We start from the raw sequence: 23077 nt of genomic DNA, 5'->3' as shown, positions 1-23077 counted from the left end.
GGCAGCTCTTGCCATCTGTTTTATTTGGAACCTGACCCACGTCTGACCATGCAGCCAGGTACAGACAGAAGAAGACAGACCTACATATGACCAGGTTTATACCTGGAAAGTGAAAGGGAAACCAAAAATATTCCTCCTTTATCAGCGTAATGTTGTTTTCTTGTGCCGTCAGCATGGCACTTGTTTTCACAGCTGATGGTTCGGCCGAGTGTGAGAAATATTGAGGGTGACTTTCCCTGGAATAGTTGTGTTATTTGTTTTCACTGAGGTCGGCGTGGGCACTGATGGATGCTCCAGAAAATGGCCCAACTCCCCCACAGCCTCAGCACCAGTTATAATACCCCATATCCTCAACCAATTAGTCTTTCCCTGCATATCTGACAGCCACAGAGTTTTCCTTTCAAACATAAATATTGTTCCTCCCACAGCAGGAACTGCAGTCATGGGAACCCTCTGCCCTCCATGCAATGTCTCTCTCCCTCCCCAAGGTTGCAGAGTCAAGCTAACTAGCCCCCCCCCCCCCCCCCCCCCCCCCCCCCACCGCCTCACGCTAACTAACTAGTCGGCTAGGCTGTGACATCTTCATCTATCACAGCCTTGATAAGGGGTATCTTTAATTACACCCTCCTCCCCACGCAAGGATCTGTATCTCTTTTCTCTCTCCCTCTAACAGACTCCCATCCATCCATCCATTCTTAAAGATCCGTCCCAGGGAAGGCTATAGCATGTCACTGTCCCAATGCTCGGGACTCAGTAAGTCGATCCAACAGGAAATCAATAGCAGGGCCTAATGCTGAATAATTGAGGTTACGGGAGTTCAGCAGCACTCCCCAGACATGCACCCCCACCCCGTCGTGTAACCTCCTATTATGCACAGGGTGGGGCGCACTGTGTCCTCACGTCCCTTCTCTCACACTGAGTGTACACATACATTTCTCTGAGTTACTGACTGTTTTAGCAGCAGAGCGCTCCTTCATGTTGCTGCTCTCTGAGCTTACTAAGAGAGCTCATCTGATGGAGTTAAAAAATATAGGTCAGCACAGAACACTGGTCTGCCTGGACAGATCCCTGGGATCATCTCTTGGAAGACAAATATCTGTGTGTGTGTAAAACTTGATATGTATATAAAGTACCACAACATCTCACAGCCACATTTCTCCTCTGTTGTCAGAGCATGTAGAAATGGATGGAGAACAGGAGAGAGTACAGTTACTTGCAAGGTACTTGTAGAGTGACATGCACTAGAGGGCACAAGCTGCCTTGCTAAGACACAAACTTGCAGTTGGACAGAGATGTTGAACTAAGAGGTGGCCCCTCTGTTCAGCAGGGTGTTAGGAGACAGAACAGAGAGGAGTGAGGGACTTTCTGAAATGTTTCACCTTTGTGATGAAAGCCTGAATGAAAGCCATTTACTCTCTGGAATGTTTGAGTCAAGGGTTTGCCTGAAGCTCCAGTGAGTAGTTTTGTCATTTGTGAGCTGTGCCGTCAGTTTGACTCGCACAGTGAAACAGCCAGAATGTGTTAGTATTAGTTTATATTTGACAAACACGGTGCTGCTCGGTCTTTGAAAAGAGGAACAACTGAAAAAAAAACCAGGCACAGGACCCCAGCTCTCCCTCCCTGCAGCTGTGGCAGTCCAACTGATGGGCTAAGCGTTTGCAGGAGTTTCTAGTCGGCTTGTCGCTCCTGGAAAGGTGCATCCGTGTGTCCAAGACCATGTGAGGCTGACTGCGACACAACCTGACACACAACACTTCTCCACGCAGCCACAGCCTCGGTGCCATGGAGGTGCTGAGCTCTGTGAGGTGATGCGCTCGGCTATACGGGCACAGAAACAGCATGGAGAGGAAGAAGCTGCAGAAGAACACACACTCGGTCTCTCGGTGGCCCGTGACTCTGTTATTCAGTCTGAATCTTCAGTCCTTCATACCCAGCTCGCACCTCAGCCCACCACGTAACCGTGCACACAAACTAGTCAGCTACCAACAAATGAGCTAATGTTCAGATTTGTGCAGAAATGTGTTAAATTGCAACTGTTTTGTAAACACACAACAAGCAGCAGCAGCAGTTAAACGGGAAGAAAAAAGTGTGTTTAACATTGTCATTAGCACCTGCATCTGTGTAAAGAGTTCTGCACCATGTGAGAAGCATCCATACACACTTCACACACAGACACACACTTGTGATGGCGTTTTGTCTGTCAGTGTGGTCTTGTTGAACACACAGCTGTAATTGCACACTGGATGTACACTCCTCTCTCACAAAGCGAGGCCTGTGTGTTCCCTTATTGGCAAAAAGCCATTTCTTTGTTGTCCTCACGTGCGTTTCGGTGTGTTAGTGAGAGTGTGTCACTTCTCACATTGTGTGTTTACCCCCCCCCCCCCCCTCCCACTGATACACACATGCTTCACCTCCTCTCCTCTTCTTTTCCTCTCCCTCCAGGCTCAGGCCACTCAGGCCTGCAGATGGCAGATAATGACGTTGCTGTCCCCACTGGCTGGTTTGTGTGTTCTTGTGTACGTGTGGAAGTGTGTGTTCTATGTGTTGGCTCTGCCTCTGCTCGATTCGGCGCCAACAGTGGGGTGTTTAGCTCCACTTGGCCATCTTCTTGCTGGCTGAGTGGGTGACTGGGTCACTGGTTGGCTTACTGGCCGAGCACTTCATTAGCTCACGGCTCACTGGTGCACTAGTGGCTGACGTACTAGATAATCCACCGACTGACTGGCTGACTGACTGGTTCACTGGCTGACGGACCAGCTCAAAGGCCCAGTAGCTGGGATTTTGTGGACGTACTCATTATCTGACTGGCTGGTTGGCTGTTACTCTTACCAGCTGATTAGCAGTGTAGCTGAGCACTTGACGGGCTAATTGACAAGCTCACTGGCTTAGTGGCACAACACTGGCAGCTGCCAGGAAAATAACTGTTTTTTTTTTTTTTAAATTTTGGTTACCAGAAACATCCAGTGATTGCTTCCTCAAGAACTCGTCTTTGCCATTAGAAGCCGAGAGTTTTCTGCAGTACTCCAGGGATTTGGTGTGGATTGGGAATTAATTACTACTATTGTAAATCTGAGATTTAGCTTTCATGTGTTAAGGAAGTATAAGGAAAGTAAATCAGTGAAAACCAAGGCCATCCAGCCTCTTTGTACAAGAATATTCTTTCTAAATTTTCAGCTCTGAGTTAGAGTTGAATGCACAGTTCACAGCAACAGAAATACGTGAAATAATGAATTTATTGCTAATGATCTGCTTTCAGGTGCTGCTCTCAGTAGTCAGACCGACTGAGGTATTTGTTTTGAAGTCTATTTTACGTGAGTTCAAAGTGATTCCCTTTGAATATAAAGTAGCCTGTGCATTCGTACGGCGTCTGTTGTCGGTCCATGGCCCCGGGCTATCAGGCAGCTCACCCGGGGACATCCCAGGCGACACAGGAAAGAGAGCAACACCCTAATTTGGCAACAATATATGCACCTCAAAGCTGTAAGTCAACCTTAATCATATCCTGAGTCATGTTGATGCTGTGTTTTGATCTGCTGTATATACCTGTTGGTTGACAGTTGCTGCCTAAACCGGATAAAGAGGTTTGAGGTCACTCTGCATATGTTAAACAGCTCTCTGACCCGAGACACAACAGGCAAACATAACACACAAAAAGTACACAGCAGTTTAAAGTAAAAATTCAAATGTTAAAACAGCTGTTGTGTGTGATGTACCTTTGATTTCTAGGTCGACTGCGGTGTTTTGATATGTGTTTCTTGAAAGATGTTTGTCAAGATGATGAGCCTTTCAGTATCATCCTCTAAGAATCAAAGGGTTTTTCTCTTAATCTTTTTACTTAAGCAGCTAAGGTCTGCGTGTATGATATGTCAGTTTCAGAGCTTAAATTCTTCAGGTTAATAATCGGCTCCGGCCTTGTTAAAGGTATGTAACACCTGATTTCCATCTGCCTTGACTACAGAGGATGTGTGGCCTTGCCAAGGATATGGTCCTCCCTCTCTGTCCGTTCTGCTCTCCTCTCCTCTCCTCTCTGCTCCTCATTCCCTCCATCTCTCTCCACCAGGGAGGCCTGAAATGTTTGAAGCTTTCTCTTTTTTCTTTTGGCCCTCTCTCTCTCTCTGTGCCAAGGTCCCTGAATGTGGAGTTTTTAATTACTCTCTCCTGGCTTTGTGCATAACCAATGAAAGATTGAAGGGCACTTCTCTCTGAAAGGCACTGTTAGAATACAGGTTTTTCTAATGCCATCGCCTTGGGAGAAGAATACTAATACACAAACTGTGACTTTTTGTGTTTTTGTGTGTATGTATGTGCGTATGGGCGACTGGGTGCACTCACATACTCATATTTGTGTGTGTGTGTGTGTGTATTTTTTGAGCTCGGCCCCTAGACAGCCTGTCTGGCTGTTGTTTTGCATGTGAATCGAGGCTGGGGAGGAAAGGCATTATTAGATTGGGTGTGCAGCGCGGTGGTGGTGGTGGTGGGCTGGATGAAGACTGTGGGAGCAGGTAGGTTCATTGCATTGATTCGATTTCTTTAAGACCAGTTTGAGGGTGCAACGCCTCAAGGTGCCCCAGCAGCTCTGTTTAGACAGCAAAATGAATATAGGGTGGCATGAAAATCAATACAGGATACCATAAACAAATGATTAGACTACACAAACTATTTTGGGTACAGCCTGGGCTTATGTGCATTCAACCTACAAGTACAAAGCCCTTCAAGGAAACAAAGTAAAGTGCATGCAAGTGAAGTGACTACTGTAGACAGCAGAAAGCTGTGGCCCAAAGTGAATCCATTTCTCTGCACCCAGAACGGAATACCATGATTAATATGATTACATTTAAAAATGTCGACGTGTTGATGGAACAAGATTAGTTCAGCATTATTTCATGTGTCTGCTCAGTGTTAATTAGTGTCAGGTGATTGATGGTAATTTAGCCCATCAAGGTCATAAGATGCTCATCATGTTTCTTGCTTTCTTATGGACACCCACCCTAATTGCTTTCGTGAATATGTCATCATTTTTCCCTCCATGGCTCCCTCCTGTCCTCCTCTGCCTCTGAAGTTGCAGACTGCAAAGGTCTTTTGTGAGCCTTCAAAAAAAAAAAAAAAAGGAGTGTTCTTTATTTCCCATGGCTGAAAAGTGTTGAATTGTACATGTGACCATGGGTTATAAGGTATTAATACACACGGCAGAATGCGACGGGGGTGTAGTAGGGATTTTCCCTTCTGTCAGCACTGCATAGGTAGCGCTCGCACTGGGCGCCCTAATATGTGTGAATTCATTTCCTCCAACGCAGGAGGAAATCTTCAAAGGCAGGGACGAGAACTTGGCTGAGTGGATTTGAAAGGGATGAGTTTCTAATCTGGTTAAACTTTGCTTGCTCTGTATATTTTCTCACTGCCTCTTCACCCATTCTTTCTTTAACACCCCTCCTACCTTGTGTTTTTTTTTTTTTTGTTCTTCTCCCAGCAGTGACTCTGCCTCGCGAGCTGCTCTGTTTTAGAAAACGAGAGAATCGATGACTTAATGTTTTAGTGAGAACAGCAGCGTAAACCAATCTGAAGACTTGCGTTTGCTTGCTTTGGGATTATATTGCTTTAAGCCTGTCATCTCCCTGCTCGCCAGCATATAACCACCCCCACCCCCCCAGCACCTGAAATATGCATATGCTTCTGAAGTGTTGCAGGGTGCCGTTTGAGGGTTATGTGGAATGCCAGTGAAGGCAGGCCAGAGTGTTTCGGATCTATTCTCTGAATATTTTATGGTCTTAATGAGCAGGAAAAATACAGGACTAACCACTTTGTTGGTCTGCTCGAGTCACGGCGTGCGAGAAATAACGGGCCGGAGGAGAGGATGAAATATTAAAAATATTGTGTGACAACTCTGCAGTGGAGGAGGAGGGTTAATCCGTGGCGATGTTGCCTTGGGTCATGAAAAAGTTACAAGTAAAGGTCACGTTCTCTTCGGTGGCTGCTGAAAGGGAAGTGAGAGGACCGTGTACCGTCTCCACAGGGAAGAGTGTGTCCATGGGGGGGCTGTATCGAGCTGATCTGTCTCCAGACCGATAGATGATCAAAGATCTTACTCTCTGATGGATGGCAAAAATCCATCACTGATAGATGGAGAGCGTTGAAAGGGGTGAATGGATGGATGGACAGACGGATGGATAGATGGGTGGTGTGTGGATGAAGGATGGTGGCTCATAGCTATTACTCAACAAGTTTAGAGTCCTTCGAGTTTCTGGTGGAGTAAGTGGCATTCACAGTTTACACCCTTACTGTACCCATAATAAGTTTGCGCCCCTGGTGCCCTTGGAGTAAAATGATGATAAATGATAGTGAGGGGAGATGAAACCTGGACTGTGTGTGTGTGTGTGATAACATGTATGTGTTTGTGCTTGGTAGCAAAGTTGTGTGTCACTTAACACAACTTCATTCATTATACCAGTTAAAACACTGACTGATTTCAATTCAAAACAAACGTGAGGAATTCACACAGAGAGTCTCAGTGAAGGTTTGAAGGCGACACAGGAAGTAAATTCAGCTCAGTGAATTCTTTAAGTTCTAATCGCTTCGTATTAGTCATGCGCATGAGTTTCCGCTTTTGGATGTAAAGGGAAAAGAAAACCTTCCGACAGACAAATGAATAAATATTAATCTTGTCTCCGAGGGTCGCTTTGTGCAGCCATAAATATTCACAGCAGGACGCAGCCTGGCACCACGATGTGGATGTGCTCTTTAATTGAAGGTGTGGATTGAGCGGACAGGTTTCCCGCGGGTTGACTCGTGTCAGACGCCCCATCCACTCGGCTGTGAAAAAGCTGTTGTGGCAGATATGGATTAGCGTCAGAGCGTCACAGTGCAGGTATTACATGTCTCTAGTGGCATTGCCAACGCTGCCCTGTGACTACTAATAACCTCTGCTGTCTCGTGTTGTCGGAGTGCTGCTTGGCGAACACTTGGCGGACGCTCGGAGCTTGGGACGACTGTTTTGTACTGGTGCCAATCCTAATGCCCGGGCTTCCTGGCAGATCAGAGGTTCTGAAAGTGGAGGGGTGTGTTTGGCGGAGGGGGGATTGGAGAAGCGAGAAAAGAGATGGAGAGAGGTTGTCAAAACATCTCCTCATTCCCTCCTCAGCTGCTTCCTCGCCATCTCTTCTTCTGCCGCGCCCTTGCTGCCAAAAGCCAGAAGGAGATCAAAGGAGGCCAACATGAAAGGCATCCCTGAGATTCTGTTTTTCGGTGCCCCGTCTCCTTGCTCCCTCCGTTACAGATATGGAAATGCTGAATCCCAAACACAGCCTGTACCTAGGCTGCAAAGAACGCCCTGCCTCATCTGACTTTCTCTCTCTTTCCTTTCGCTTCTTCTCCCCTCCTCCGCCTCACCTCTTCATCATCACGTCTCTCCATCCTCTTGCTCTTGCCTCTCTCCAGCAGCCCTCAGGCTTCCAGGTAGATAGCAGGTGATTGGCAGCTGCTGTGACAGTCAGTGGAACCGGCTGAGAGTGGATGAGTGTCAGCCTTGCTCCAGGGGCTTAAGGCAGTAGCAGTGTTGTAGCTCCCTGCTGGAGGGAGGGAGAGAGAGAGAGAGAGAGAGAGAGAGAGAGAGAGAGAGAGAGAGAGAGAGAGAGAGAGAGAAAGAAAGAGAGAGAGAGAGGCCCATGAAATGAGACTCAGTCAGTTCTTCTCCTCGCTTCTCTCAGCTGAAGCAGGTAGGAGCTAAATAGGTTTTTCAAATTGCTCCAGAGTTTATCCTGGAGACTGGAAACTGGAACATTTCTTCAGCTCACATCCTGTCATGTGCTTTCCCTCTCTCCTTCCTCTTTGTCTACCTTTGGTTTTGATATATCTGTTTTATTGTAGGCTGTAGCATCGTGTTATTCAGGGGCACTTTAAAATTCTTGTTCACGGCCTCCCTCCCTCCTGTCCGCTCTGATTCCTTATTCTCAGCTGTCATGCTACTTGACAATTAGCCATGCTGTTCCCGTCTGTGCATCACTAAGAAATAAAAAAACTTTTCCTTCTTTTGAAAAACTTCTGAATACAACTTGACGCCCGCTGTACAGCAGCCACAGGGGGAAAGTGTGAGAGTAAAAAAAATTGAAACGTGAAATCGTCTCAGTTCTAAGTGGCTGTGACCAATTCCCAGATGGAAGAAAAGCGTTTGTGTGATGGCTTTCGCTGTGTTGCCTCTTGAGCTCTGTCCCGTCAACAGCAAGAATTGCGTCAGTTTTCCCTCCGGCCAAGTGTACCCACTTCTCCACAGCGCAGAGAGAGAGGACGAGACGGCGACGGAAAAAACTCTGAGAGAGGCAACAAAATAAGGAGGCTACACAGGGCGCTTCAAAATCTCCAAAGAGAAGAAGCCACTCCCCAAAGATGCTCTGCAGACATGTATTGATGATCATGTTGTATGGTTTGGTCACAGCCCCAATAACTGGCTACAAGCAATGCTGCAACTATCCCTTTAACTATCCCATATTATTTTGTTTAAAACTTTCGTTGGGTATTAAATTGAACCTACATGTCATGTAAACGTTTCACCTGTCACAGATCGAGAACAGAAAGATGGAAAAAAAAAAGCAAAAAATTGAAAAAAAAACCTTTGCACTACCTGAAAACAAGAAATCAGCTCATCAGCCCATCGTCCCTTTTCTCTTTGGTTTCATTAAATTAGATGACTAACTGGTAGTTTTATGTCTCTGTGGGAACTTTTCATGTCTCTTTGGGTTTAGGGGACAAACAAGCACTTTCAAGAGCCCATAAATATTGAATGCAGGATAAATGCAGGCCCATCTGATTATGAAATGGAGGGTGTGTGGAGGAGTTTAGCTGTATACGTCAGATACCCACAGAGTGCTCTGGAGTGCCTGGTGAAAGGATGCATGGCATAGCAAAGTGAACCTAATTAGAGGGATTTGGAATGTATTTAAAAATGAATCACGCTTCGCCGCAACACCAACAACAGTATTCACCACTTCTCTAAATGGGCAGCTGGCAGGCAGAGGGCTTGTCAGGTTGCTAAATACTCCCACCAACATATGAATGGGAGGCCTGATTACTTTGTCACTAATGATTCATTGGCTCACACATGCACTCGGGCAGTGTAAATCCCTCTGGGGACAGCCCTTCTCTCTCGTCTTCTCATATCTGTTCTCCTCATCGTCGTCACTGCTGAAATTTCATCCTTCAAACAAATTCAAACAACACTCTCCACTTTCAGAATAAGTTTTAACATCTTGTAAAGAAACCAGATATCAAAGTATGTGCGAAAAAAAAAAGAAACATAATCCAAATTGATCAGTATTTATCCTCATCTTGCCTTTTAACTGTGTTTGTAGTTAAAACACAAAGCGAAGTATCTTTGCGCGTTTCAACAAATGTACATTTACACATTTTCCAATAAGAAAACTTGCAGCAAATTACCTCCTCAAACCGCCTGATTTCTTATATTAAGGTCGTCTTTTTCTGTAGCACCAGATATCTCTTCTCCCTGATTGCCTCTCTGGTGCACTGAACAAATTTTTGATAAACCCTCACAACCTGAGGAATATAATTTCCAGATCGGAATGGAACATGATTAGAGTCAAATGGGTGAAGCCTTCCGTGATAGTCTGCGTCTCAGAGATGGCATTGGGATGCGAGGGAACAGCTTAGGAAAAAAAAAATAAAATAAAAAAAACAGTCTGCTTTAATTGCACAAAGCCAGTGTGAGAGATGTCGCTGTGAATTACGGCAACAGTAAACCACATGGGCATACTCACAGAAAGGCATAAATTCAGATGCAGATACACAAACACATACACACTTAAGCATCATCCCCTGCATACGAATTAAATCAAAAAGAAGAGCAGGGGCTTCTAAACTTGTTTATATGCAGATTTCTCTGTGTTGGGGTGATGAAAAACAGCAAATACATGGAAAAACACTTGTGCTATTTTTACCCTCAGACAAATACGATGCAGGATACACAAAAGCTGTTTGCTCCCAACGGCGACTAATGCTTTCTTTGTCGGTTGCTCTCTCCACATCCGCGGCCTTCCATTAAATAGATTTACAGGTAGCACAAAGACATAAAAAGGAACTCATCTCAAGTCTGTAATACACACACCATTGTTCTGTATGGCATGGTGTGTGTCGGGCTGCTGCTGTATGATTGCTCTGTTTGGAAGGAATAAGAGGTTAATCTTCTTGTGAGAGGTTTAGTAACAGGTTGTGCTGGCAATGAGAAGCACTTGGCACTGCTATCTCCTCTCCACTACTGCAGACGTATGCTTTAATTGCTCTCTCTCTCTCTCACTCACTCACTCTCTCTCTCTCTCTCTCTCTCTCTCTCTCTCTCTCTCAGTGTGTGTGTCTCCGTCCAGGAGCCTAAGAATCAGCTTTGACTCGTATGTAGTAAATCAGCGTTGCCTGGTCTAATTTACTTTACCCCGGTGAAAGAGGAAACAGAGTCTAGTGTTCCCTCTACACCGTGATCCAGACCGCTGTCTCTCCCTCTCTCCCCCTCTTGTTAAGTGGGTGAGTTGGCTATAGTGATGAGCAGAGTGTGTGTTAGACTGATAATTATGGGATGCTGTGGGGAGTTCTCCCTATCTGGCCTGGGAAACGTGGCAACGTATCACCTTTGTGGAAATCGAGCAGCTGCTCACTGTGGGAGCCAAACCTGGCAACCTCGAACATCCCACACTACATGACTGCAGATGTTGCAAGATTAGGCTGTAGTGTGTGTGTGTGTGTGTGTGTGTGTTACTTAAATCATACTGCACAGAGGCACATTACCTGAATGTACAGTACACGAGCACTGGTTCCTGTATATGTAGACACTTTCTGTCTCTCTTTGTCCCCCAAAACACACACTAATACACACACCTGTTATTTCCTCTCTCTCCAGCTCATCGCTGTGTATGAAGAACAGGATCCTCACAACGGAGGTGACGGCACCAGCGCGAGCTCCACAGGTACACAGAGTCCCGAACCCTTCGCCAGTGACATGAGCTCGGCATCTGCCTTCCAGCCCTACCAGACCAGCAGTGAGATCGAGGTCACGCCATCCGCCCTGCGATCCAGTGAGTCCGTTGACACATATCACATTGAATCGTATCACCACTAAAAGTTAGCTGATAGTTAAGCTGTTATCATTTAGGTATTAATAAATGTTAGTGCGCGGGGAAGAAAAAACTTCATTAAATGCTCATTTTTGCAGAATTCCTAAAAATTAAAAAAAAAAAAATTAGGAAGCATCAGCCTGACTAGCATCTTAAGGACTATGATGTGCTTTTTAAGAACGGAGCGGGTAGTCTGTGCCATCAGCAGGAATTCAAACTGCTGGAATTTAAAGGTCAGGGACATGAAAGTGACATCTGACGGCTAAATGTTACTGGGAATGTCAAGCATAACAAAAGGAAGTGAAGGGAAACCACGCTCTGGACTGATGCACACACTCAGCAGTTTGGTAAGAGACCGGAGAAGTTGAATCCAGCAATAACCGGACAGTGTAAACTTGACTGAAACAATATCAACATACAACACAACAAAGTAAACTCTTCCTACTCCAGAAAAAACTGGCCAGCGTCCGTTTTACTTGACATGCTCCAGGTGTGTTGTGTGGAGTCGAGTGTCTGTCAAGGCTGCGCAGCGTGTCCGGGGAATGGCAGCGTACTGACTTAGGCAGACAGGTAGAAACCGGGACAACGGAAGGAATAGAGACGCAGTCGGATACCCGGTCATGCATGAGTGAGAGCGCACATGCCAGAGCAAGCTGGACACACGTACACGCACACACACAACCAGAAAATACCACATACAAGTCAGTGACTCAGATGTTGCTCATGTCCACATATTGACGTCCCATGAAGTGGAACCCGTGAGACGATGCAGAGCTGAAACTTCAAGGGACATCTGAGACATTCAAAGGCAGAATTCACATACGAGCGAGGACTCACACACATGCACATGAACGAACAGTCGACTTAACTCTCCTGCCCTGACCTGAGAACGTGAAGTAGCTTCTCCTGCCTGTTGGACTGTGGAGATTTATGGAGATTCTTCTCGGGAATGATGCAGTTGCAGTAGTAAAGCAGCAGCAGAGGGTGGAGCGCAGGCTTGTCTAAAGCTGTCCGACCTGCTGTCACCGAGCTTCAAACAAACCCACGTTTGAAATGTGAAAAATGACTCGGTTTCTCAGAGATATGTTGCTGTCTGTTACCCCCCACACCAACAAAGATTCTCCGGTACTGATTTATAGTTTCTAAGACTGTTCATATTTGGTGGAAAGATGATTGAAAAAAGCATCCTTATATTGGACAAAGTAGATTTAAGGCGGTGTTGGAATTTCCTTGAACAAGGCAATAAATCCCAGGTCGGTCTCTGCCCTCACACCTATCCTGTCTGCCTCCTGCTGCATGTTTGCATGGTGGGTTCATCTGAAGGTGCAGTAGCCAGCATTAGCATTAACAGCTGTTTACTAACCAGTGTAAAAGAAATGTTGCTATGAATTAGTAATTATTTCCTGAATTTAAAGAATTGTTAGATCTTCAGGTCATATTGGGACTTGATTTTTTCATACTTGTGAGCACGTCAGGCCTCATGTATTTTCCTTCTGATGCCACAAATGAGAGCTTATGAAAGCGCTGTCTTACTCACCCACACAAACACACACTTCTAAGCCCATAAATCTCGCATTCAAGAAATACAATGACAGGACTGCGGCAAAGCAGGAGAAGTGAGTGCTTCCTACACACTGCGTCCGCCGTGGTGATGGGTATATCTTTAGCAATTTCTCTGAGATAATGACAGTGAAGACGGTAGGTCGGAAAGAGAGGCTGTGGGCTGGACCTGATTTAGGCAGTCAGGCAGGTAAAGCTGGTGGTTGTTTTGTTTTGTGGTAGTTTACATAAGTGCAGCATTACAAACAAGATACAAGTGAGATTGCTTTGTTTATAGCGTATGTTTGTTCCCTGGTGTTGATGTATAATGCAAGTTCCAATGTCCACTTCAAAAGCACCTCAGAAGTTGTATATGTGTGGAGCGAATAAGATCAGAGGAGATGCAGAGACAGACAGACAGACAGACAGACAGACTGACTGACAGACAGACAGACAGACAGACTGACTGGCATCACATGTACACAGTCAGGCAGATGAAAAAGACAGACAGGCGATGGTCCCTCCAGAGATGCAGATGAGCAAATTACTGGCAGCAATATTGCATATCAGACATCAAAGTGTAGCAGCGGCGCCCTTGGCAGCTGTGCTCTGAGGCAGAGAATTATGGCTATTTAAAATCATCATCTTTTAGAGCCATATTGATTGTTTTTTCTCCTCCTACAACTCCCAAAGTCCCAAACTCTCCCTCCCGCTTTCTTTCTGTCCTCCATCCCTCCCTTGCCTCCGCCTTGGGAACCCATTTTAGATTTCCATGCTAACATGTGCCGTGCAGGTCAAACTGCTAATAATTGGATTGGAGATGAGATGTAAATTACAATAATGAATGTAATTTTCTCGTAATTATACGGACGCCGGAGCTGCCTCTGCCTCTACTCACCGCTAAATTCTAATCTTTCAGAAGTAAGAAAATGTCTGAAACTTTAAATTAGCGCTGGATCTTAATGGTGCTTGTAGCTTTGAAATTGAATGTTCTGTTCTTTGTTGCTCAAAGAGTTTTACTCAGGTCCTTCTTTTTGAACCAGGAGTTTACTTTATATTACTCGCAGCCATGTTGGCATTTGTCAGAGGTTTCCCATGCTTTAACAGTCCCTCAGGTATGGACACATGGTCCAGGGAGAGTCGGCAGCGTCACAGAGTGATATGCACAGTGCTGAGGTCACAGTGATAAGTCTGAGGTTAAGTCTAAGTAAGCAGTCAGGGCTTAAACCTGTGTCCACTGTCTCAAACATCACGCTGTCTCCACTGAGTCCAGGCTGTTAATAAGTCGCTTTCAGTGCTTTCAGTCTGTTTACAGCCTGCTACACCTGCTACACTCATTCACTATATGTGTGTGACAGAGGTGCTCGACAGATCAGAGAAACATCGGCTCGACCGCTGGCGTGTCATGTGTTCATGGATGACTACGTTAATGTGATTGTTCCTTCACACTGAGGATTTTTATTCCTACGTTTTTATAGAGGCTCAATTGCAGTTGCTCAGGACCCACAATCAGGAAATGGGGGGGGGGGGGGGGCTCAAGTGCTATTGACAGAAGTTAAAACGACACCGACATTGACTTGGAATGGCTTTGAAACCCGAACAGAAGATCACAGTGATTGCAGTGATGCTTTTATGATTGACCCCCCGCTGATGCACAGATCAAACTAAAATACCTACAGATAACTTGTCATTTTTTCCTTTTACACTTCAACCACTTCTACAAGTTTCAGCACCAGACACAACAAACTCGCCCTCTGTTGTTTCTGTGGTGAGGAATAGTCCATTCCTCCACTGACCTGCTCCCGTGGTCCTTGAAGCTCTGCGGTGACAGGGTTACTGGGAGGCCATTAGAGAGATTGCCTGTGGGGGAGAAAGTGTGGACACCTCCGAAGAGGAGGGCCTTCATCTAATCAATTTGGCTTAGTGGTCTGCCACTGAGCAGGATCCCTGCTGTCAGCCAAGGCCATATAAAAGTCACCACAGCAGAGGAGATGCACTGTGACGTTTACAACACACAGCATAGCTGCACACAGTTCACAGTGACCAACACTGAAGTTAGCATGTCAAATGCCTCACAACATGTTTTAAAAACACAAAGCTCCTCAGTGAAGACATTATTTTTCATCGGCACATGTTCTGAGACAGTGTGTGAAGAATTATTTCACCGGTTTTTTTAAGTGCTTCATCTCAGAATTAAGGCTTGAGCAGTGGACTACCCCTCCATCGCAGACTCTCCACTGGGTTTGGGCGACTTCCAAAGGCTTTGATCGCCCATTATAGATAAACTCCCGGGTTAAGGTTTGGAACCACGTGCAGCCTGGTCTGATCGCAGGCACTGATACTTACCTCTCTCATCTGCCCCCCCCCCCCCATCCCCCTGTCTAGCTGTCTCTGGTCCAAACCCACCTCTTTAATCTCTCACTTCAGTGGTGAGCAGGTGATGGAGTGCGATCTAGGGGTTTAGATATCTCAGGAATCACAGTTGATAACAGTGGCAGTGTGCATCTGCTGATTGGTCCTGCCTGATGGTTAACCCGTCTCACGTCGGCTCTCTCTCTCTCCTTCTCTCTTTCTTTCTTAGTAAAGTTGCTGTGGAAAATATTAAATTAAATAAATCGATTCCAAATTTGAGCATTGTACAAGGTCAGGCACTGAATTATTGTATAGCATGACAAGTTTAGCTGTTTGTCAAAGACACTTAACATTATTTGTTCTCTGTTTTGTTGAGTCAATGCTTTATTACAATCCGTGCTGCTAATAGTTGCTTTGAACTGTTATTCTCAACAACAGGTTCTTGACCTTGTACTAATTCATCCATCACAGGGCAGCACTTTGCTTTTGGGTCACACTGACCCCCCCCCTTCACTCCCCACTTATAATTGCCTCCTAGTTTCCATCAAGAACACAATGGGCTACTAATGGCTTCTTAATTATTTTGCCAAACTGGTTTTCTGTGCGTCAGTCAGTTTGTGGGAATTTGGTTGGAACAAAACTTTATCAGAGAATGTGCAAACAGTGTGTGATCGCAATATAATAAAAAAAAATAAGGCTCTTAAAGCTCAGTTTTGACAAAGGGCCTCTCCCTTTGTACTTTGTACTTGAAACTCTGTGGTGTTAGGGTTTCCAGGAGGTAACCTTTACAAGACAGGTTCAAAAAATGCATTTTTAGGTCCACAGACTATTGGCTAAAGGCCTAGAAAGTGTCATATAGCAACAGAATTAACAGTGAAGTACTTATACCCTGCCTCACCACCTGCCTCTGTAAAGCTGGTTTCTACAAAAACAGAACTGTGGAGCAGAATGAATGCAAGAAGCAGCGTCCATTCCTCACTGAGTTTTATCAGCACGGGCCTTGGAATTACCAAGAAACACGGCACAGTTTTTCGACTGGTACTCTAGTTTTCTCTTTGTTTCTTTTTCTTTCTCTCCTTTATTTTTGGCTTCGGGCAGCTGTGATGAAATAGCCTTCTGCAGGACTCCCCCCTCTCTCTCTCCTCCTCTGCGGCGCCATGACACCACCCATTGTCATGAAACACTTGTGATGACAGGCTTATCTCCTCAGCTAACACTGAGCAAGAGCTGAGCGTTTATTTAGCTGTGGTTCAACAAAAAATTAAATTAAGTCCACAGTTATGGATTATATGTTTTCCAGTGATTCATGCTCTAGTGCTAGAAGTGGCTGTGCAAGTAAAACACAATGGTTCCAATGCACCTGTGCGTGTGAATTTCCGAGGTTCTTGGCAAAGGAATTGTAATGTTTGCCAGTGTGAGGATATAAAAGCGGGGACTGAACGACAGACACGTAGCGCGAGTCATTGTTCAGGTCCACGCCTGGAGTCTTAGATCACTATCGTACTCTGTGTGGTTATGTCATTGTGGTTCTTCATACATCTACTCAGCCGTTATTCATCAACAAACCACAGCCACTCTAACTGCGCATAACACCTCTCAGAGTAGCTACAGCGCTGAGTACACACTCAGCAGCGAGAATGTTGAGATAGCAAGCTCATCATTAGCAAGCTGAAAGCACTTTTAAACCCACAGGTCCCCATGAGAATCTGAACCGCCTTCCTCCACCTGAGTTAGAGAGAGAGGCTATTAGTTATATCAACTCTTAATCATACTCAGGCTTGTAGAGGGAGAGAGGGAGAGGCAGTGCCCAGGGTGGGTCTTTAAACTGCTGAGGAGTGGGTGTTCATTTCACAGTCACTGGGAATATTAGTCATAAAAACACTCATACTGTCATAACATCATCCAGGGCTTATTACAGCTAATTATTGCAGTGGCCGGCGCTGTTAAATGGTGAAGACAATGTTTTGGTAATGAAGTGTGTAGTGCTTGGAGTGGTCAAAGTCTCCACTCAGCACCACTGGGAACGTGCTAGCACTACAATTCCTATTATTACGTCTGCCAGGACCCCAATAAAGGCGCAACTACACAGCTGAATCATTCAGAGTTGTGTGTACGAATGTGTGTGTGTGTATGTGTGTGAGAGAGAGAGAGAGTTTGTTGACTGCTTTATTACTTCCTGAGCTGTGCTGAGAGCAGTTTTGCAGGTCACCCGTGTCACACTTAAAGCAACCCAGGAGCACCGAGGTCTTGATTGGGACAAGTCATTTACACTTTCTGACATGCAAACATAGACACAGTGGTGACTGGTCATAACCCCACGACAGGGAGCATGGGAAGGGAGCCAAAGTTTGTTTGCACTGACGGACTCTGGTGTCATCTCAGTATAAGACACTCAGCAGAAGGACATGTAGCAGAATTATGTGTCTGCCTGTCCCCGATCTGAAATGCGGCGCCTTTGTCCACTTCTCACTGGACTCTAATGTTTATCCACCATGTAAACGCTCACATATTTATGTAGTGTTGAGAAAAGTCCTGTTCACAGTGGCTTTGCTTTCTTAGGGGATGAGACGTCCCAGAGACAGGAAGTGTTAGCAGGAAGTATGATCGCAGAGGTGACAGAGTCATCAGACCCTTCCTCCATCTTGTTTTTGACAAAGACAAGGAAAGAACCCGTGTTCACAGTCTCTTTCCCTCATTTGTGACCACAAAAAGAATCACAAAGTTCCTCTACTGCCAACTTACAAATAGGGGCCTTCGAATTTTAAATTTTAACAATAATTTAATAAACTAAATCAAAGCTTGAGGTCTTCAGTAGCCGTCTCTTGAGTCATTAATAAACAAACTGATTTACTCTCTCTGTTTCTCTCTGTAGCGCTGAGTTTAGCTGAGGAGTTGCTAATTCACTGCAGGCCTCGCTGAAGTTGCTTTGTAAATTCAACAGAAAGAGAATCATTAAAATCATTACACTGGTCTTTTATTTCTCCCCCCTTTCACTTCCAAATTCCTCTGCTTGCTCTTTATTCTCCCTCCATCTGGGCGAAGAGAACAACCAAGAGAAATTTGCTTGTAGTTTCAGTCAGCACTTTATTGGCACAACTTTTTTTTTTATCAGAAACAGATTTGCTGAAGTACAAACTTTGAAATCCCAAAAACAACATGGTTCTCACTTCACATCAGTAGTTCCACTAATATGTGCGTTCAACTTGCAAAGTATATCTTTACCAAAACAAAAATGTGGAACATTCAAACAAAGAATGCAAATAAGAGGCAAGAAAAAATACATTAGGCTTCATCTAAAAATGCATCACTCATCATAATTACAATGATTACACCTCTGAATAATTAGCATAATTACTCGAGCTCTCACATCGATTCAAATCAAAAAATATTTCAGTGAAATTTTTTTAACAGGAAATGAGCAGCGGTGCTAACAGTAAATCCAGCCTCTCCTCTCTGTGTCTCTCATTAGTCAGTGAGAACCTCTGTGGTTCATTTCCATTGTGTGTGACATGTCAGAAGAGGGTCACAGTTGGCCAAGGGCGATGCCTCCTGGTCTTGGCATGATAAGAGCTCAAAGGATTATGGGGTGTTTAGCATCTCTTTGTCTCCAGACTCTTCCATCCCATTGGACCTGCAAACAAACCCTCAACTCCTACACCCACCTCATTAGTCCCTTTGTAAGAGCCTCCCACCCCTCCCTCCTGCACCGATCTGTTTCATTGTCTTCCACGGGGAGGTCACCTGTGAAGTTCGTCTGCTATAAAGCACATGTGAGGGAGGCATTCAGAGGCATGTGCAGACACTTGCTAGCAGGCACTTATCTACACACGCTAATGCACACGTGCAGACTGCGTGAAAGCATTGTTGTGTACATGCAAAAACAGAAAGCGCAGGTTAATCGTTTTTCATTTTTATAGCTAAATGTATGAGCACACACACACACACACACACACACTGGACATGCTGCAGAAATGCAGAAATATCCAGTCTGTATTTTTCTGAAAACTAGTGAAGGAAATCTCCTGTCCCTCATACCAAGACTGTGGGATTGGCTTTGAGAATCTTATTGAAGTTGATTTGCTTGTCTGACAACAGCTGGAATGATCTCACTCTATGGGTGTGCGAGACAAAATAACAAAAGTGGATTTTTTTTCCTCCAACAGGGACAAATACTCACCAAGTAACACGATGCAGTAAAACCCATGGAGTTAGGAAGTGAGACGGTGCAACGAATGTGTGAGAAGGTTTCATGAATAATGATGAAACTGGCCCTAGCTTGCTAGTGAGAGAGTGGTGCGTCTCCTTGGCCACAGCTACAGTGAGTCTGTCATTCCTTTACTGTCCCTCCTCCTGTTTTTCATCAGGTCCACAAAGATACAATCCGCCCCAAAGCGCCGTGGAAATCCCAGAACACTCCCCTACCACATTCCCATTTCCCACAAACATGATCATTTTCAGAGTACTTACTTTGGCTCACGATCACATCTTTGATGAAAGCAAAACATTTTCGCATACCGTGCTTGATTTATTGTTTTTTTTTCTCATGGAGTGGTTTCTGCCAGCCATTTGAAAATTAAGGGCAAATTAATTTGACAGTGTGCAGTGACTGCCCTTATGCTGACTTCCTACCCTTGCAGATGTTTAGAAACCACATGTTGGTGTATTGGACCAAAGTTCTGGGTCTGGAATGTTTGGAAATGAGGACAAAGCTGCTTCCTAACTTTTGGCACAGATTTGAACTATTAATAATTAATATGTGTTTAGACGTTTTCATGTTCCTGCAGGAATCAGCGAGTTTCTAACGCTACAAACTCCCCGACTGCAGAAAACTCCCCGGTGATCATGTGCTGTGTGAGAAGTCACAATCAGTTACAGATTTTTGTTTCCATCATGGCATCTTTTGTATTAACAATAACAATACTTTATTGATACGTATAAAGAAAGTCTCCTTTCATTTGCAGCTCCGTACACAGACCTGTCAGCACTTGGTCAGCGAGAGGAAAACCCCCTGGAGCTGGTTGGGTTTTGAGTGTCTTATTCTAGCAGAGCAGATGCAGGTTGACACGCCGGATTAAATTCCTGCCCACTTCCTAAAGCCCGCTGGCCCAAATCGTCTTTGTCATGTGGAATTTAGTCAAGTAGCAGAGATCAAACCCTCAACTTGCCGACTTACGGTGTCTCCCTTGTGTCCCCAGTGTTCAGGGTACAGCTAAGTGCTGGAGCATTTGACTGCAGATCAAGTGGTCCTCCGTTCAGATCTGGGTGCCTCCTCGTTTCAGGGCGGGGTGATGACACGATGCATGGAGACTGGTTTCAGGTTGTTCTGTGGGGGGGGCTCACACCTCGCTGAGTTGTCCTTCTGTTTGGTGCCTTGAAACCGAAATCAGAGCTGCAACAAACCAGTAGAATTTTAAATTGTGTTTGTAAATTTACCACATTATAAACCATAGAACTGAAATGACTTTATTCAAGTACAGACTGTAAGCAAACAACCAATTTGTTGCCTAAGCCTGGTCCACAGCTGTATCAGGGTGTGGACCCCGGTCTCCCATGCTAAGCTCCTGCACTTTGAACCCCCATCATTCTCCACCTTCCCACAGCTATGCGGTTCATGACTGCAGCATTTCTTTCATTTGATAAAACCATTGGCTGCAAACACACCCTGGGCAGTCTCTATGTTTGACATGCCAGTGTAGGACAAGCAGTAGTAGTATGCTAATGTCATTTCTAGGCCCCTGTTTTCAATAAACTTTCAGTGTTTTGAACTGAGACCAGTGGTGGGTCAAAGTCCAAAGGACCAAGAACCTAAATGCGTCAAAAAATCAAACAGTGACCAAACTTCCATCAGCACAGTTTAGAATGCGCCGTGTGGTTCCTCAGAAGTTTTTAAATTGAAGTATTTGTCCAGACTCTGACAAAATTTTTAAAAAGTTCATGCTTTTCAGCACATGATCAGGGTTTCGGTGCTTCAAGCGATGCTGCAATTGCTGAAAAGTTACTTGTGTATTTCATCACTCGGCACACCTCACTGATGGGTCCGGTGGCGCTGTGAACCCCTGAAACTTTGGACCTCGGTTGAGACCTGTCGCTAGCTCCAACTACAACGGCGAGGAACTCTGCAATCCCACGCTACGCTTGCACTGAAAGCACGTCGCCCTTTTTCTGTTTTGAAATGTAAAGCGATCTCTTTTGTGCAGCAGCGCATCCCGCAAACTCTGTGTGAAATCTAACCTTGTGGTGTATGTTGGCAGCGTGGGGTGACTGTAGCAATGATTTATTGATGTTTAAATGCTACACATAGCACCTTTAACCTCTCGGCCTCCCTGTGACTCTCACATAATTCCTACCCAGCCACCACTCCCCCCCACCACCCGAGCATTATTTTGACATTGTTGTTATCAGCATGATCAGTGAAACTGAAGAAAAGCCTCCATACTCACTCTAACACCCCGTTTCCCATATATATGTGTTATTCTTACCGGGGGTGCGACGTTAGATTTTCTAAACCCCTGCTTCCCTCTCATCACCCCCCGCCTCAAATCTCTATGAGAACCTCATGTGGTTTCATAGGACTGCGTGACTGATCAGAGTGATGCGTATCCCAAACACAGAGTCTGCACATCACAATACCATCTGTTTTTCAGGATTGTGTATTCACTTTTTCTAAAACAGTCCTAATAAAGGTTGTTCCCGTAGAGCCGAGCAGGGCTGAGTCTGTCAGTTCTTTTCTTCTGTTTTTGTCTTTGTCGCTCAGCTCTGCGTTATGGAAACAACCGCTCTCTGATATACCTTGACTTTTTGCATGTAAACTACTCTGACCTCATACTGCTGTGTGTGTGTGTGTGTGTGTGCATCTGAGTAGAAATAGATTTATGTGCGTGTGTTAGCTGTTTTAAGATTAGCATATGTACTCGGTGGCGGCTCCCAGCAGGCAGCTTTCAACCAGAAATGTCTCAGTTCATTCAACAACACATTTAAGCCAGGCCTCACACCAGTGCCCATATCACTCCTGCCGCAGCACTCCTCTCATCTCGCTCACCAAATAACTTCTGTTTTTCCCAATAAATCATCAAAGGGCCCAGAAAAAGTTGGGGAGACTGCTGGAAGTTTGCATTTGTCATCTTTTCTGAAAAGAGCAGCTGGTGTGAGGATGTTTTTGTTCAGAGCGCAGAAAGAACTTGGTCTTGTGGCTGAAATGTTTGTGATATGGATTTTGTGTACGTGCTGTCTGGAATCTGCAGTGGAATGGGCTCCGTGCTTTAGATGCTGCCCGACCTGACAGAAGCTGAAATTCATTCACTCGCTCGCCAGCCTCCAGTTTCCACTCACACGTCGGCTCTGACAATTGAATCTGTGACAATTAAAGCTTGTTTGGAGACAGAAGAATCAGACTCTTTGTTCCATACAGTCACTGCTGACCACAGTGGAAAGATACAGGATATAAGTCTATAGTAATGCTCTTGTCTCCACACTGCTGTTGCAGTGAGGTCTCAAAATGAATTTAGTTACTATTATTTAACATTGACATGGTATAGGACAATGTTCAGAACCATTTTGTAAGTCTACTGCACAACCACAGTATCTCACATATATAAACAAGTCTGGATACTTATGGCATATTTCTGATTTCCACTTCAGTGTTAGATTTCTCTCACTGAAAGCTAAGGCCGTGACACCCTGGCTATAATCTGAATTAAAAGTTGGATCAAAATTGCTCTTGCTTGGTACTAAAGGGCAGTTTGATGTTCACTGTTAGCTTTATTGCTCACAACATTTCACACAGCATGAAAAGGTAACGCAGCTTAGAAAAGTGACTATAAGAAAGACCAGCTGTACAGTGCACGTGCACAGGCTTGCTTTGAGTTCAGGGGAATTTTGAATGGTGCTAGCCTCACAAGACTGGCCTAGATCAGAAACATTCCCAGTGTACGTGTGTGAAACAAGTGTAAACACACTGCAGTTCATAGCCAATACAGAGGTTTTTATTGTAGCTAGTGATGGACATGTTGTGTTAGTTCTGTTTACCCTCAGTCTTATTTGGGTGCTAAAGCCTCTTCAGTGGCATTTTGACTACAGTAGGA

The 23077-nt window shown here is 45.0% G+C and overlaps 1 protein-coding gene across 3 annotated transcripts in view; it reads left to right on the top strand.

Moving 5' to 3' along the window:
• LOC121200233 (partitioning defective 3 homolog) overlaps positions 1-23077 on the top strand; it is a 291059-nt gene that overhangs the window by 77834 nt on the left and 190148 nt on the right. For all 3 annotated transcript variants that reach the window (XM_041065396.1, XM_041065394.1, XM_041065397.1), the window contains exon 3: positions 10892-11066. In XM_041065396.1, coding sequence (XP_040921330.1) covers positions 10892-11066 — 175 coding nt within the window. The remainder of the gene's footprint in view (positions 1-10891; positions 11067-23077) is intronic.

This window comes from Toxotes jaculatrix, chromosome 20 (genome assembly GCF_017976425.1).
Source record: "Toxotes jaculatrix isolate fToxJac2 chromosome 20, fToxJac2.pri, whole genome shotgun sequence".
Lineage (NCBI taxonomy): Eukaryota > Metazoa > Chordata > Actinopteri > Toxotidae > Toxotes > Toxotes jaculatrix.
This window is presented reverse-complemented; position numbering and strand designations above follow the sequence as displayed.